Source organism: Schistocerca nitens, chromosome 1, assembly GCF_023898315.1.
Source record: "Schistocerca nitens isolate TAMUIC-IGC-003100 chromosome 1, iqSchNite1.1, whole genome shotgun sequence".
NCBI lineage: Eukaryota > Metazoa > Arthropoda > Insecta > Orthoptera > Acrididae > Schistocerca > Schistocerca nitens.
In genome coordinates this window covers 33,173,646-33,189,546 of record NC_064614.1, presented here as the reverse complement: position 1 = coordinate 33,189,546, position 15,901 = coordinate 33,173,646, and the positions used below count along the sequence as shown (strand labels likewise).

Sequence of the window (15,901 nt, the reverse complement as noted above, 5' to 3'; positions counted from 1 at the left end):
ATGCACTGTGGTGATATGCAGATCCAACATTTTTTTTTCCCCTTTAACGTTTCGGCCGTAACGCGGACTTCCATCTTCTGTTGCAGTGGTGCGGCAGGAATACGAGGTGCAGGTGTACCGCGCGCATGCGCTGCTGGGCAACACGGCGGTGCTGCGCTGCGTCATCCCGCCCTTCGTCCGGGAGGACGTCTCCGTCTCCTCCTGGTTCCGGGACGACACCATCATCCTGCCAGGAAGCCACGATGCAGGTGATATGGCGTGTTTATGTCACTCCCTCACATTGCAGGAACGCTGACTCACTCGACGTGAGACTGCACGTTAGAGTTCTTCTGTATTGTTGCCCACTTTCCCGCGCTTTGCACCCGACAAGTGGCCTAGAGTCTCGAGGTAAAAAATTAAAAAAAAACGGTAACTTACTAATGAAAGCGGTCTCGGACCCGGGTTGTAAACCGGCCACCGCCTAAATTTTGAATAATAATACTCAGCGTTAGCGGGAGAAGACTTCCGTCAGCTTCTGTCAACGACCTTGTCAAAGAGGGCTGAGGAGCGGACAGAAGTTCAGTCCACTCTCTTGCCCTTGAGGTGGCAAACTGCCCCTAAAGGCGGAAGAATCAGTAATTGGAAATTTGTGGTAAGTTCCTATGGGACCAGGCCTACACACTACTTAATCTAGCTTACTAACTTACGCTATGGACAACACAAACATCCATGTCCGAGGGAGGACTCAAACCTCCGACGGGGAGAGTGACGCGAACCGTGGTAAGGTTCCTCAAACCGGGCGCATACACAGCGCGACAAGAATGAGTAATGATCAACGGCATGAGCTTTGCAGAAGGAAATGGACACCACTGCATTAAAGGCACATAATGTGCATCCACAAGACATGTGTCATGAGGCTGAAAAAGAGTTCAAAATGGTTCGAATGGCTCTGAGCACAATGGGACTCAACTTCTGAGGTCATTAGTCCTCTAGAACTTAGAACTAGTTAAACCTAACTAACCTAAGGACATCACACACATCCATGCCCGAGGCGGGATTCGAACCCGCGACCGTAGCGGTCTCGCGATTCCAGACTGCAGCGCCTAGAACCGCATGGCCAGATGAGACGGCTGAAAAAGAGTCATGATGGTCATCTTGTTGGTAAAAGATTCCGGAATAATAATTCGAATCTCCTGGAGGAGACAGCGAAAGAGGACGTTACCATCAGAAAAAGATTGAATAACCAATTAAACAGCAATGTTCTACGAGTGGTGGCGTAGAATGTCAGAAGTTTGAACATGGCCGGGAAACTAGAAAATCTGAAAAGGGAAATGCTAAGGCTCAATCTAGATATAATGGCGGTTAGTGACGTGAAATGGATAGAAGACAAAGATTTCTGGCCAGATGAGGGAAATATCAACAGCAGCTGAAAACGCTATAACTCGAGTAGAATTCGTGAATTACTGTGAATAGTTCAGTGATAGGTTTGATCTCATCAGAAGCGACCACAAACCAGCACCGACAACGATAGCTTAGGTAAATATGTCGACGTCATAAGCCGAAGATGAAGAGATACAGAAAGTATACGTGGATATTGAACAGGAAACGCAGTACCTAAATGGAGATGAAAATCTAGTAGTCATGGGGGACTGGAATGCGGTCATAGGGGAAGAAGTAGAGGAAAGAGCTGCTGGAGAATATGAGCTTGGTATTTGGAATGAGAGGGTAGAAACACTAATTGAGTTCTGTAATAAATTTCAGGTAGTAATACCGAATACTCTGTTCAAGAATTTCAAAAGAATGAGGTATACATGGAAAAGGACTCGAGATACGGGAAGATTACATCTTGGTCAGAGAATCCAAAATCAGACATTGGACAGTAAGGCGTACTCATGATCAAATACAGACACAGATCACAATTTAGTAAAGATGAAGATCAGGCTCAACTTTAAGAGATTAGTCAGGAAAAACCATTGCGCAAAGAAGTGGGCTACGGAAGTACTAAGGAATGAAGAGACACGCCTCAAGTTCTCTCAGAGTACAGATACTGCTGTAAGGAACATGTTAGTAGGCAGCTCAGTTGAAGTGGACATCTCTAAAAAGGGCAAGTTGGAAAGGAAAACGTAAGTACCTAGAAGGTAACTGCCAGGAAACCATGGGTAACAGAAGAAATTTTTCAGTTGATCAATGAAGGAGTAAGACCAAAAATGTTAGTGAAATTCAGGAATACATAAATACAAGTCACTGAGGAATGAAATAAATAGGAAGCTCAGGGAAGTTATGACGAAAGGGCTCCATGAAGAATACGAAGAAATCGAAAGAGACATGATTGTCAGAAGGACTGACTCAGCCTAAAGGAAAGTCAAAACAACCATCGGTAAAATTAAAAGCAGCGGTGGCAACATTACGAGTGCAACGGGAATTACACTGTTAAATTCAGAGGAGGGTAGCGGATAGGTAGGAAGAGAACAGTGATTGCCTCTATGAGGATGCAGATTTGTGTGATGTGATAGAAGACGAAACAAGTCTATTTAGAAGAGGTAGGGGATCCAGTATTAGAATCAGAATTTAAAAGAACTTTGGAAGACTTAAGATTAAATAAGGCAGAATGGTTAGATACCTTTCAATCAGAATTTCTATAATCACGGAGGGGTGGGGGGGGGCGGGGGAGTGTCAACAAAACGTCTATTCACGTTAGTGTGTAGAATGTATGAGTCTCGCGATATACCATCTGACTTTCGGAAAATTATCATCCACACAAATAGCTGACAAGTGTGAGAATTATTGCTAACAGCTAGCGCATCGAAGTTGCTGACAAAAATAATATACAGAGGAATGGAAAAGACGATTGTAGGTGTTTTAGATGGTGACCAGTTTGCCTTCAGGAAAGGTAAAGGCACCAGAGAGGCAATTCTGGCGTTGCGGTTGATAATGGAAGCAAGACTAAAGAAAAATCAAGACACGTTCATAGGATTTGTCGACTTGTAAAAGGATTTCGACAATGTAAAATGGTGTAAGGTGTTCGAAAATCTGAGAAAAATAGGGATAAGCTATAGGGAGATATGGGTAATATACAATATGTACAAGAGCCAGGAGGGAATAATAAAAGTGGACAACCAAGAACGAAGCGCTCGGATTATAAAGGGAGTACGACAGGGATGTAGTCTTTCCCCTACCGTTCAATCTGTGCATCGAAGAAGCAAAGATGGAAATAAAATAAAGGTTCAGGAGTGGAATTAACATTCAAGGTGTGTGGAATGAACAATCTAATGAGTACAGAATACGGATTGGGAGTAAATCGAAGAAAAACTTCCGTTGCTACACGCATGTACAATGTGGCTCATTGTGTGAATGTCACCACAGTCACAGGTATTGTCAGTGCAAAAGCCCCACTCGTGCACATTGTATTTGCACATACCTTCTTCAGTCCGGTATGCGTTTAAGTGTACACACTCTTCTCTCGGTTGATGAAAGCTGTAACTTTAACAGTTGGATTGTTAATACGTTCGCAGTTTCGTGTTTCCGTGGCTTCACACTCCCGTTTCCACACAGCCATTTCGAAAACTTAAAACTTCTCCTTTGGCTAACGGGACTGAGAAATGACGAGTACACTATTTTAGAAGCAGTTTGCCGACAGCTACTGACTACGCTACTGCTAATTCTAGGTGCTTTAAACTCGATCAGCGCCTACATTGTAATAATTTTGTTATTTTGTGTTGATGTGGAGGGTTTTGGTGAAAGACAACAGCAAGAAGGCTGCACGCAGTCGAAATGAAACTGATACCACATATTCCTATACCATATACCTACGTTTCTAGCATTTGTAGACTTAGAGAAAGCTTTTGAATATGTTGACTGGAATACTCTCTTTCAAATTCTAAAGGTGGCAGGGGTAAAATACAGGGAGCGAAAGGCTATTTACAATTTGTACAGAAACCAGATGGCAGTTATAAGAGTCGAGGGACATGAAAGGGAAGCAGTGGTTGGGAAGGGAGTAAGACAGGGTTGTAGCCTCTCCCCGATGTTATTCAATCTGTATATTGAGCAAGCAGTAAAGAAAACAAAAGAAAAATTCGGAGTAGGTATTAAAATCCATGGAGAAGAAACAAAAACTTTGAGGTTCGCCGATGACATTGTAATTCTGTCAGAGACAGCAAAGGACTTGGAAGAGCAGTTGAACGGAATGGATGGTGTCTTGAAGGGAGGATATAAGATGAACATCAACAAAAGCAAAACGAGGATAATGGAATGTAGTCGAATCAAGTCGGGTGATGCTGAGGGAATTAGATTAGGAAATGAGACACTTAAAGTAGTAAAGGAGTTTGGCTATTTGGGGAGAAAAATAACTGATGATGGTCGAAGTAGAGAGGATATAAAATGTAGACTGGCAATGGCAAGGAAAGCGTTTCTGAAGAAGAGAAATTTGTTAACATCGATTATAGATTTAAGTGTCAGGAAGTCATTTCTGAAAGTATTTGTATGGAGTGTAGCCATGTATGGAAGTGAAACATGAACGGTAAATAGTTTGGACAAGAAGAGAATAGAAGCTTTTGAAATGTGGTGCTACAGAAGAATGCTGAAGATTATATGGGTAGATCACATAACTAATGAGGAAGTATTGAATAGAATTGGGGAGAAGGGGAGTTTGTGGCACAACTTGACTAGAAGAAGGGATCGGTTGAGGGGACATGTTCTGAGGCATCAAGGGATCACCAATTTAGTATTGGAGGGCAGCGTGGAGGGTAAAAATCGTAGGGGGAGACCGAGAGATGAATACACTAAGCAGATTCAGAAGGATGTAGGTTGCAGTAGGTACTGGGAGATGAAGAAGCTTGCACAGGATAGAGTAGCATGGAGAGCTGCATCAAACTAGTCTCGGGACTGAAGACCACAACAACAACAACCACATATTTCTTCGCCACAGTATACGCGAATGAGTTGTGCCGCAAGGAGCTATCACACACGAGGTTAATGTTACAAAAATCGGCTTTTATTAGTAATTACTTCTTGTCGAAAAATATGATATTAGCATACGTTATTTTTAGCTCAGAACGTCCTCCGTATATTGTTTCATATAGAAAAATTGAGAAATTGAGAAATATTTATTTTCCTCGCTTTAGTTTTTTGTTAGAAACTATATTTTTAGGAGAAAGTAAAAGAGTGTGAAACATAGATAATTTCGAAGTACAGTCTTCAAGAATTTGGGAAGTTTTCAAAGCACAAATGATATATCAACATTAAATGTGGTCAGCACAGTCTGATGCCGTCGGACAAGCATAAAACGAATAATACTCTGGTGGGATGAAATATATCAAGGACTGTACATCTCGTAGTTTCAGTGCAGCAGTGGGTCTTGCTTTGGGGGCATCATCACTATGTTTCTCCTTTATTAACTTTGGGTTTATAGTCCGTTCGTTCTTCTCCCGTCATTTTCACGATGAGGAATATTTCAGCATGGGTCATTCTGTAACTGACAGCTTATAAATATGACTTACACGCGTATTATTTTTTTTCTCTAGCACACTAAAGACATTGTCGATGTAAGTAAATCTTCCCAACTCAGAGAATTTATCAGTGTTTTCTATTCGCAGGATGGCAAACTTCGTGCTATCTGACTATTCAACACACTAATTTTGATGTTATTAGTTTCATATAATAAGGGTCTAAAATTATGTTGTAACAAAAAATTATAACATAATATGTTCGTTTTTGTATTACACGATTCAAAATAAATCATTTGAAACGACTTCTTAATGGAGCAACAAATCGTCTCTTTAGACGTTGGGTAACTGTATTTGGTATTGAAATTCTTTCAGTCTATATGTGGCATAACGGCAAACCAATGCTTAACAGTACTGGTTAAAAACAGTTTTGGTTGCAATTTTAGTTTGTTTATTTTTCAACGACGCGTTTCGCCTTATTTAGGCATCTTTATGTTATCTTTTCTAGGTGGACGCGAGAGGCACCAAGACCTTGCATAACGCGTTCCCGTTCACAGGAGCGAGTAACAGTAAGATGGGGGCTCAGTTAGTAAGCATAATGCATTATGCTCCCCCTGTCACGATCAAAACCAGGGTCAAAACCAGGGGGAGCATCAGTACGTGGTCCGGGACGCAGCCAACAAGCCCTTCCACGTTCGTTATTGGCTGTTCAAACATTGGTGTGTAGGGGAGAACTGGTCGTTGTATTTTACGGGAACATACATCCTCAGCTGAAATGAAGCCTCCTCACGAAGGCCACAATAGTTGGTACTTCAATACTAAAGACGAAAACGAAAGTAGAAAGAACAACAATAAAACCTCACGATATCCCCAGAGTGTATAACTGATACGCACATTCTTCCCCTTCCATGGAAGTGCCTGGGTAACCTACGTCAACCATAGGTTAAGGCTCATATCTGCAATTAATAATTACGTTATCGGTGTTTCAGTGCGGTAGTGTGTTCTTAACTTACCCCTGTTTGTCGAGTTAAAACTATAATGACGACGGTTGGTGGAATACTCAAACCTATTATACGAGTAGTCCGTTAGCAGTTGCTACGAAGTACTTGAGGACAATATTATGGAAATTGAAGAGGATATAGATGAAGATGAAATGGGAACTATGATTCTGCGTGAAGAGTTTGACAGAGCACTGAAAGATCTAAGTCGAAACAGGGCCCCGGGTGTAGACAACATTCCATTAGAACTACGGACAGCCTTGGGAGATCCAGTCCTGACAAAACTCTACCATCTGCTGAGCAAGATGTATGAGACAGGCGAAATACCCTCAGACTTCAAGAAGAATATAATAATTCCAATCCCAAAGAAAGCAGGTGTTGACAGATGTGAAAATTACCGAACTATCGGTGTAATAAGTCACAGCTGGAAAATACTAACGCGAACTCTTTACAGACGAATGGAAAAACTGGTAGAAGCCGACCTCGTGGAAGAACAGTTTGGATTCCGTAGAAATACTGGAACACGTGAGGCAATACTGACCCTACGACTTACCTTAGAAGAAAGATTAAGGAAAGGCAAACCTACGTTTCTATCATTTGTAGACTTAGAGAAAGTTTTTGACAATGTTGACTGGAACACTCTCTTTCAAATTCTGAAGGTGGAAGGGGTAAAATACAGCGAAAGGCTATTTACAATTTGTACAGAAACCAGATGACAGTTATAAGAGTCGAGAAACATGAAAGGGAAGCAGTGATTGGGAAGGGAGTGAGACAGGGTTGTAGCCTATCCCCGATATTATTCAATCTGTATATTGAGCAAGCAGTAAGAGAAACAAAAGAAAAATTTGGAGTAGGTATTAAAACCCATGGAGAAGAAAAAAAAACTTTGACTTTTGCCGATGACCTTGTAATTCTGTCAGAGACAGCAAAGGACCTGGAAGAGCAGCTGAGCGGAATGGACAGTATCTTGAAAGGAGGATATAAGATGAACATCAACAAAAGCCAAACGAGAATAATGCAATGTAGTCGAATTAAGTCGTGTGATGCTGAGGGAATTAGATTAGGAAATGAGACGCTTAAAGCAGTAAAGGAGTTTTGCTATTTGGAGAGCAAAATAACTGATGATGATTGAAGTAGAGAGGATATAAAATGTAGACTGGCTATGGCAAGAAAAGCCTTTCTGAGGAAGAGAAATTTGTTAACATCGAGTATAGAATTAAGGGTCAGGAAGTTGTTTCTGAAAGTATTTGTATGGAGTGTAGCCATGTATGGAAGTGAAACAGAGACGATAAATAGTTTGGACACGAAGAGAGTAGAAGCTTTCGAAATGTGGTTCTACAGAAGAATGCTGAAGATTAGATGGATAAATCACATAACTAATGACGAGGTATTGAATAGAATTGGGGAGAAGAGGAGTATGTAGCACAACGTGACTAGAAGAAGGGATCGGTCTGTAGGGCATATTCTGAGGCATCAAGGGATCACCAGTTTAGTATTCGAGGGCAGCGTAGAGGGTAAAAGTCGTAGAGGGAAACCAAGAGATACACTAAACAGATTCTGAAGGATTTAGTTTGCAGTAGGTACTGGGAGATGAAGAAGGTTGCACAGGATAGAGTAGCATGGAGAGCTGCATCAAACCAGTCTCAGGACTGAATACCACAACAATAACAACAACAACGTCGAAATACTGCGACTATACAGCGGAAGCCTAAACCAAATATTTTCTGTGAGCAAATAATCAAGCCAGGACCGGGCGTTTTCATTCAGGCCTGCTCCGGAGGTGGAGAAAACCTCAGACAACGCTCTGAACTTTTTGCTTGTCGTTTCGGAAACAAAAATAACTGTACGTACACACCGACGCTGTCACTGCTCTCACGGGTTTTTTTATTTATTTATTTCATTTTGTTTTTGTTTTTTTGTTAACTGAGCAATATCTCGCCGTTATTCGTGCATGTAAATACTCACGTGATCGTTAATGTTTAATGATGTCAAAATCTGGCCGGCATCGTTTAAGCCGTTTGTTGTCACTGGCAGCGTGGCTGCGTTTGCCGATAGGCAGCTCTGCGGGCGGCGCCGTGTTTATTTTAGCGTTTGGCGCCGCGGCAACTGTTTATGGTTTGTTAGTGAGTGCGGCCGGCGTTATTTGTTTACGTGCCGCGTAATTCCAGTTATACAGTCTTCGTTTCCTTTGCGAATTATTTGTCCACAAAATTGAGGCTGCCTAACCGTTCACCACGTATTTATATCATTGCTTTGTTTATACTGGCGGTTGGCTAAATACTGAAATAAACAATATGGTGGACACACGTAGAATTGAATGGGCGGCAGCAGGACGGATGTATTGGTTTGCCATACGTAGATATTTAGACCTAATGTTGACGGATAAGATCTGAATAAAATCCTAGAGTGCCCAGCATCTCTATATGAGACAAAGAAAGGTTGTTGCATCGTAGGAGAGTACAGTGAACTCTGTGGTGAAAAAAAAGAAAACGAATTCGATTACAGATCATCAAGAAATTATTTTTTTTTAAATAATAGTATTACGGCTATTTCTTTAGACAGCAAATATATTTTTTTTAATGAGCGTTAGAGTGCCACGCGACGTTTTGAATATCACATTTTGGAAACGAACGTACGAACAACGTTATTTGAAATTTGCGTGGGATCATCAATGCCAACTTTTCACACCGGCCGCTTCCTTTGCGCAGCGCGTCAAATAGTTCGAGTTATTGCCTGGCTTGTCACTCATTGTTTCTTCAAGCAGTAGTTCCCTTGCTGGCCGAACATAAAAATGTTACGCACATATTGAAAAAAACTACACGCTTTTGCGGATTTATGTGGAAAAATATATAGGATTCACCTTGGCTTCTAACATGGGCGTCCAAGGAAATTTATCTGGGTGGTGGCAAGATTTTAAAATTTTGTGTTTTTTTATTTCTAGAGTTTGAGAATGTGTCATGCTCCAAGATTAATTTGACAGGAAGTACACGTAAGTAATTATACCTCAAATTATTAATAGATATTTACTCATAGTTTTAAGGTAGAATGTAAATGATAAGCGCCGGCCGGGGTGGCCGAGCGGTTCTAGGCGCTGCAGTCTGGAACCGCGCGACCGCTACGGCCGCAGGTTCGAATCCTGCTTCGGGCATGGATGTGTGTGATGTCCTTAGGTTAGTTAGATTTAAGTAGTTCTAAGTTCTGGGGGACCGATGACCTCAAAAGTTAAGTCCCATAGAGCTCAGAGCCATTTTAAATGATAAGCAAATTTGATTAGCATATATAAAGTATGCTTTCTTTTAGATTCATCGGTCTGAAAATCTTGTGATTAAATGCATAGTGTGCAATGAATATTTCACATAAAAAGTTTATCCATAAACATATAAAATTAAGGTGACACTGAAAATTAACATCAGACATAGAAACAATGTGAACGGTTGAGAAATCCTGTTGCACAGCAACAAAAATAGCGAGTGAAAATGTCACATTCACACTACTCGAAGCTGAGAAACAGGAAATAAATCTATTCAGCCCTGATTTCACAGTATTTTAGTTTTGTTTTTACAAAATTTTACATCTGACCGTGTTCAAAGTTTCATAAAATTAGTCTCTGGTCAATATTTAATGCAGTCTATCTGGAATGCTTAAAGAAAACAAAACACTTTCTGAAAGCTACATTTTTGGTTGTTTGGACTCGAGTAGGTGAACGTCGGAAACTTCTCAAAACCAACGTCAAACTGCCCAGTTCAATCAGCTATTAACAACCTATGATTGTGCTAAGAAAGCTTGTGTCGTTCCAGTTTGGCTACGTTATGATGTTTCTCATCCAGCGCCCAGCAGAGTTTGAAAATATCCCAATTCTTGAAGAGGACATCGTATCGACACGGAAATTTCACTTTTTCCTTCTTTGCTCGATTGATATTTTGATCCACGGAGTTATAGAGGCACACATCCACGGTACAACACGGATGTGTTTTTCAGCCTAACACAGGCCTGTCTTGTAAAACTATTTGTAGACTCACAAAATACCTCATGGTTCGTCTTTCCTCACATACAGATGGTAAAGTACTGTTGCGCAGCAAGAGGCAGGGGCGTGGCAATGTGGGTCAGGTATGTTTAACTGGGCTGGGAATTTGCGCCGACACCCGGGCGACGGGTTTTGGAGCCTTCCTTCTCTGCATCTCGATAAGGGCTGTACGAAGAAGCAACAGGAGAAGGATTCGGGACTCCATTTCGAGTTTGTTCCGTAAATAAATGTTCGCAGTGACTTTGACTACAGGGCAGCGCCAAAACTCCGTGAGGCCAGGAGACAGCACGGTTTCCTGTGAACAGAATGGCAAGTCACATATATGCGGTTTAAAAAAAATCCCAGTTATAGACAGAAGGGAATAAGATCGTGCTTCATGGATTCAACATGTTATAGACGACACCTAATTGCCGGCCAGAATGGCCGAGCGGTTCTAGGCGCTACAGTCTGGAACCGCGCGACCGCTACGGTCGCAGGTTCGAGTCCTGCCTGGGGCATGGACGTGTGTGATGTCCTTAGGTTAGTTAGGTTTAAGTAGTTCTAAGTTCTAGGGGACTGATGACCTCAGAAGTTAAGTCCCATAGTGCTCAGAGCAATTTGAACCATTTGACACCTAATTTCCACCACGAAAACTTTCACCGTTACCTACACAGAATAGGCATCGGCGATCTGCAACTTCTTCATGCGTCTCGAGTAAAGAAACTGACTTCGATCACTTATTTGTTACATGTGAGCACCATCTCAAGCACAAGTAACTTTACTTAGGAAGCTAAGCATACTGAAACACGAATTCCTCACAAGTATCACACCATAAAAAAACAGCTTACAGAATCATCATCGAAAATTAAAGTTGTCCATATTGGGGCACTTGCCGCTATTTCTACTTTTCTGAAGTGTTTGAGTGACTATTATCTCCTCGCCACAGAATCATGATAACATGGAATTTTCGGTATCATCACTGGCGCATATACTTCTCGCCAGAAGCGATTTAGGAGACTATCTGAGCAGACTTCTCAGATCTTAGCAGATGGTGCTGCCTTTTACCATCTAGGAAAGTCATAAGAAGATCAAAACGTATGACACAATTATTATTTCAAACAAGATATCTGCAGGGCGCAAAATGTGGCAATAGCTACTGAACGACAATGAGGTCTTCCGCATGGTACTGAAAATTCTCTTCAGTTTCCGTTACACTCTAAACCATACATACTAGGAAGAAGCCGATTCAACTAAATAACTAGGGATTACAATTACGAACTATGTAAATTGGAATTATCACACACATAATATTATGGGGAATGTTGTTGTTGTGGTCTTCAGTCCTGAGACTGGTTTGATGCAGCTCTCCATGCTACTCTATCCTGTGCAAGCTTCTTCATCTCCCAGTACCTACTGCAACCTATTTTAGTAGGTCCAACCGTCAAGGCGCGAAGTAACTGCATTTCAGAGCAACATTCATAAACACGTATCATTTCTGAGCGAATGTAGCCGCCTATTATGGGGAAAAGGAACAAAATACTGTGCTCTGTCGGCATGACACTTAGAAGGTGCAGCAAATCTACTAAAAAGGCAGTCTGCGTTCCTTTTCTGGAGTGTTGTTGGGCAGTACGGGGTCCTTACAGCATAGGAATGACGGAAGAAATCGACAAACACCAAAGATGGGCAGTTCGTTATGTGTTATCACGAAATAGATGAGGCACTGTCACGTATTGGTATGTGATAAGAAGATTCAGGTGGTAATGGTTAAAAAGAAAAAGGTATTTTTCGTTGTGGCGAGATCTTCTCACGGCATTAGAGGGTCATTCAGTAAATAATGCCCCAAATACTTTTGATGCCTTTAATATGCATGGAAAAACCCTTTTAGTGCTCCAAATTTCTTTCTTCTACCATTGTGCGAAGTTTCGAATAATACCGATAGACGGCAGAGATATAATTAATTAACCATCAAACTGACTTCTATGCAAGACATTCGCTACAAGCAATTTGCTGTAATTAAATTCTTGGTTCCGAAAAGGAAACCGTGGCGAACATCCACTAACGTTCGTGTGCTGTGTACTGTAATGAGACAGTTGATGGCAGTATTGATGGATGATGGGTAAAGAGAGTTAAAGCGTCAGACACCGATCTCCTTGACCGACCGTGTTGGGGACGTCTGTCTGTTTGGGCCACTTAAGTAGTTTCTGCGTGGGACAAGCTTTGAAGATGATGATGAGCGCAATCCATGCAGTCAAAACATGCCTACGAGCATAGGACAAGAGCTTGTGCCAATATGGACTACATACTCTTATACGACTCTGACTTAAGGCCACACAACGTGGTGGAAATTACGTAGAAAATTAGTTGACCAATTTCTAACTCTCAAAAATGATTACGTTCTGAGAAAAAGTATTGCGGGGGCAGTATTTATCGAACGAGCCTTGTACAATGACCAATTTTCTCCTCCAAATGCCAAAATATTTTGTTATCTTTCACTCACAGGGGCGAATAACTATAGTGACGAAATAAGATAAATCACAGTTCACATCTTAATATTCAGGCCCTCATTTTTCCTGTAGTGGACTGTTAAGGCAGCCAGTCCACAGTGAAGTAGCCGAAAGGGCACGCGTCAACTCACGCCGTCTGGCGTTAAGTCTGGAACAGGATTCGTAATGAAGGTGATAAAGAAAAGAACGTAGCTACTAGAACACTTAACTTTTATATTGTCCTTTGGTATACAGCATTCTGGATGATACAAGTGAGACTCTATCTTGAGGTACATGCAACGTTACAAATGGTTAATGGCGCCTTGCTAGGTCGTAGCCATTAACTTAGCTGAAGGCTATTCTAACTGTCTCTCGGCAAATGAGAGAAAGGCTTCGTACGTGTAGTCGCTAGCAATGTCGTCCGTACAACTGGGGCGAGTGCTAGTACGTCTCTCGAGACCTGCCGTGTAGTGGCGCTCGGTCTGCGATCCTGACAGTGGCGACACGCGGGTCCGACATGTACTAATGGACCGCGGCCGATTTAAGCTACCACCTAGCAAGTGTGGTGTCTGGCGGTGACACCACATTTCCCACGTGCTATTCGAGGACCGCATGACAGAGAAATAGTCTGAAAGTATGCTATGAATCCTCTGCCAAACATTAAGTGTGAGCCGTAGAGGGATCATTTAGGTGTAGATTAATGTATACGAGATGGAGGCTCTTCGGGCAGCATAATATCCCGCAAATGCTTATTGATAGGGTAATCTTTAGTGGGTCGCAGATCGACTGTAGCTGGACATGCATGGGGAAGTGTTAGTGACCAAATGGTTCAAATGGCTCTGAGCACTATGGGACTCAACTGCCGAGGTCATAAGTCCCCTAGAACTTAGAACAACTTAAACCTAACTAACCTAAGGACATCACACACATCCCATGCCCGAGGCAGGATTCGAACCTGCGACCGTAGCGGTCGCGCGGTTCCAGACTGTAGCGCCAGAACCGCTCGGCCACCAGCGGCCGGCTGTTAGTGACCCTTTCACGACTTCGTTTCATGTTTCACAGATTCGCGTTATTACGGAGTACATTCAAGATTATATTTGAATACATTGGATTATTACAACACGTGTTTACACTATGTATTGTGCAGCGACTTGAATAAATTCACTTTAAATATAAACATACAAAATTTGCAACATTTTAATTCCCCCTCTGTTACACTACCAGCTGGTCGTTTAATTTATTTTCGTATATGTCACTGAAATCAGACTTCGTGAGTACAGTTAAAGCCGCATTGGCTGTGCTCCAACCGTCAAGGCGCCAAGTAACTGCATTTCAGAGCAACGTTCATAAACACGTAGCATTTCTGAGCGAATGTAGTCGCCTTACTAGATTTTAAAGGTTGTCACCCGGACATAGAATCGAGTGAGTACTCCCACAGACTCTCTATTAGGCGATAGTTACACATCTATGTCTTTTTTCACTTTAGCTAACTGAAGCCATCGTAAGCTTATTAGAATTTCGTTTCTGCACAAATTACAGTTACTTATACGAAATGGCTACAATAGCAGCGATATCTCACAAGTCATCTTTTCGAAAACACGTGAACAGACGAACCCCTAGGAACACTCGAAGAAGCTTGCTTTTTTGCCGTTCTGTGGCTCAGTAATAGGAAAGCTTAGCCGGCTCGCAAAGGGCATAAAATCGATCCGGTCTTCAGGGCTCTAACTCATGAGACCTGTGAAAGACGATGTAGGTCTCATAACGTCAAGATTATATATACCATACCGTGTGACAAAGCTTTTATAATGTGCTATACACTTGACGTCTCGTGCGTGAGGTCAGCGTAAAATGAACATATTTTACAACAAATTATTTCAAGAGCTCAAGATGACAGCACAGTATGTTGAATCCGGTTGTCTTAAATAAAAATGTATCTCACGCGATCTTGCCTGTTGACTGGTTTTTAACAATTAAACAGATCCCACTTCAGTCCTCGCAAAATGAGAAATTTCAATACCATACCGTGTGTGTGTGGACAGTTTTACTCTGAAGAGCCAAAGAAACTCGTACACCTGCCTAACATCGCGTAGGGCATCCACGAGCACGCAGAAGTGCCGCAGCAAGACGTGGCTTGCACTGCTGGAGGGAATTGACGGGGGTGTCCATAAATCCGTTCGAAGCGGTGGAGATCTCTTGTGAACAGCACGTTGCAAGGCACCCCAGATATGCTCAGTAATGTTCATGTCTGGTGACTTTGGTGGCCAGCGGAAATCTTTAAACTCAGAATAGTGTTATTGGTGCCACTCTGTAACAAATCTAGACGTTTGGGGTGTCGCATTGTCCTGCTGGAATTACCCATGTCCGTTGGAATGCACGATGGACATGAATAAATGCATGTCATCAGACGTACGTGTCACCTGTCAGAGTCGTATCTAGACGTATCAGGGGTCCCATATCACTCAAACTGCACATTCCCCACACCGTTACAGAGCCTCCACCAACTTGGAACAGTCTCCTGCTGACATGCAGGGTGCGTGGATTCATGAGGTTGTCTCCACACCCGTACACGTCCATCGGCTCGATACAATTTCAAACGAGACTCGTCCGACCAGGCAATATGTTTCCAGTCATTTCCAATGTCGGTGTTGACAGACAGAGGCTAGACGTAAAGTTTTCTGTAGTGCAGTCATCAAGGGTACACGAGTGGGCCATCGGCTCCGAAATTCCATATCGATGATGTTTCCTTGAATGGTTCGCACGCTGACACTTGTTGACAGCCCAGCATTGAAATCTCAGCAATTAGCGGAAGGGTTGCACTTCTGTCACGTTGAACGATTCTCTTCAGTCGTTGTTGGTCCCGTTCTCGCAGGATCTTTTCCGGCCGCAGTGATGTCGGAGATTTGATGTTTTACCGGATTCCTGATATTCACGGTACACTCGTGAAATGGTCGTACGGGGAACCCGCATGCCTATACTAGTTTCTTTGGCGTGTTAGTG

The 15,901-nt window shown here is 42.3% G+C and overlaps 1 protein-coding gene across 1 annotated transcript in view; it reads left to right on the top strand.

Annotated features, from left to right (window-relative positions):
• LOC126263057 (Down syndrome cell adhesion molecule-like protein Dscam2) overlaps positions 1–15,901 on the top strand; it is a 551,657-nt gene continuing 535,756 nt past the window's right edge. Inside the window, exons 1-2 of the mRNA XM_049960035.1 lie at positions 1–10; positions 87–248. Coding sequence (XP_049815992.1) covers positions 1–10; positions 87–248 — 172 coding nt within the window. The remainder of the gene's footprint in view (positions 11–86; positions 249–15,901) is intronic.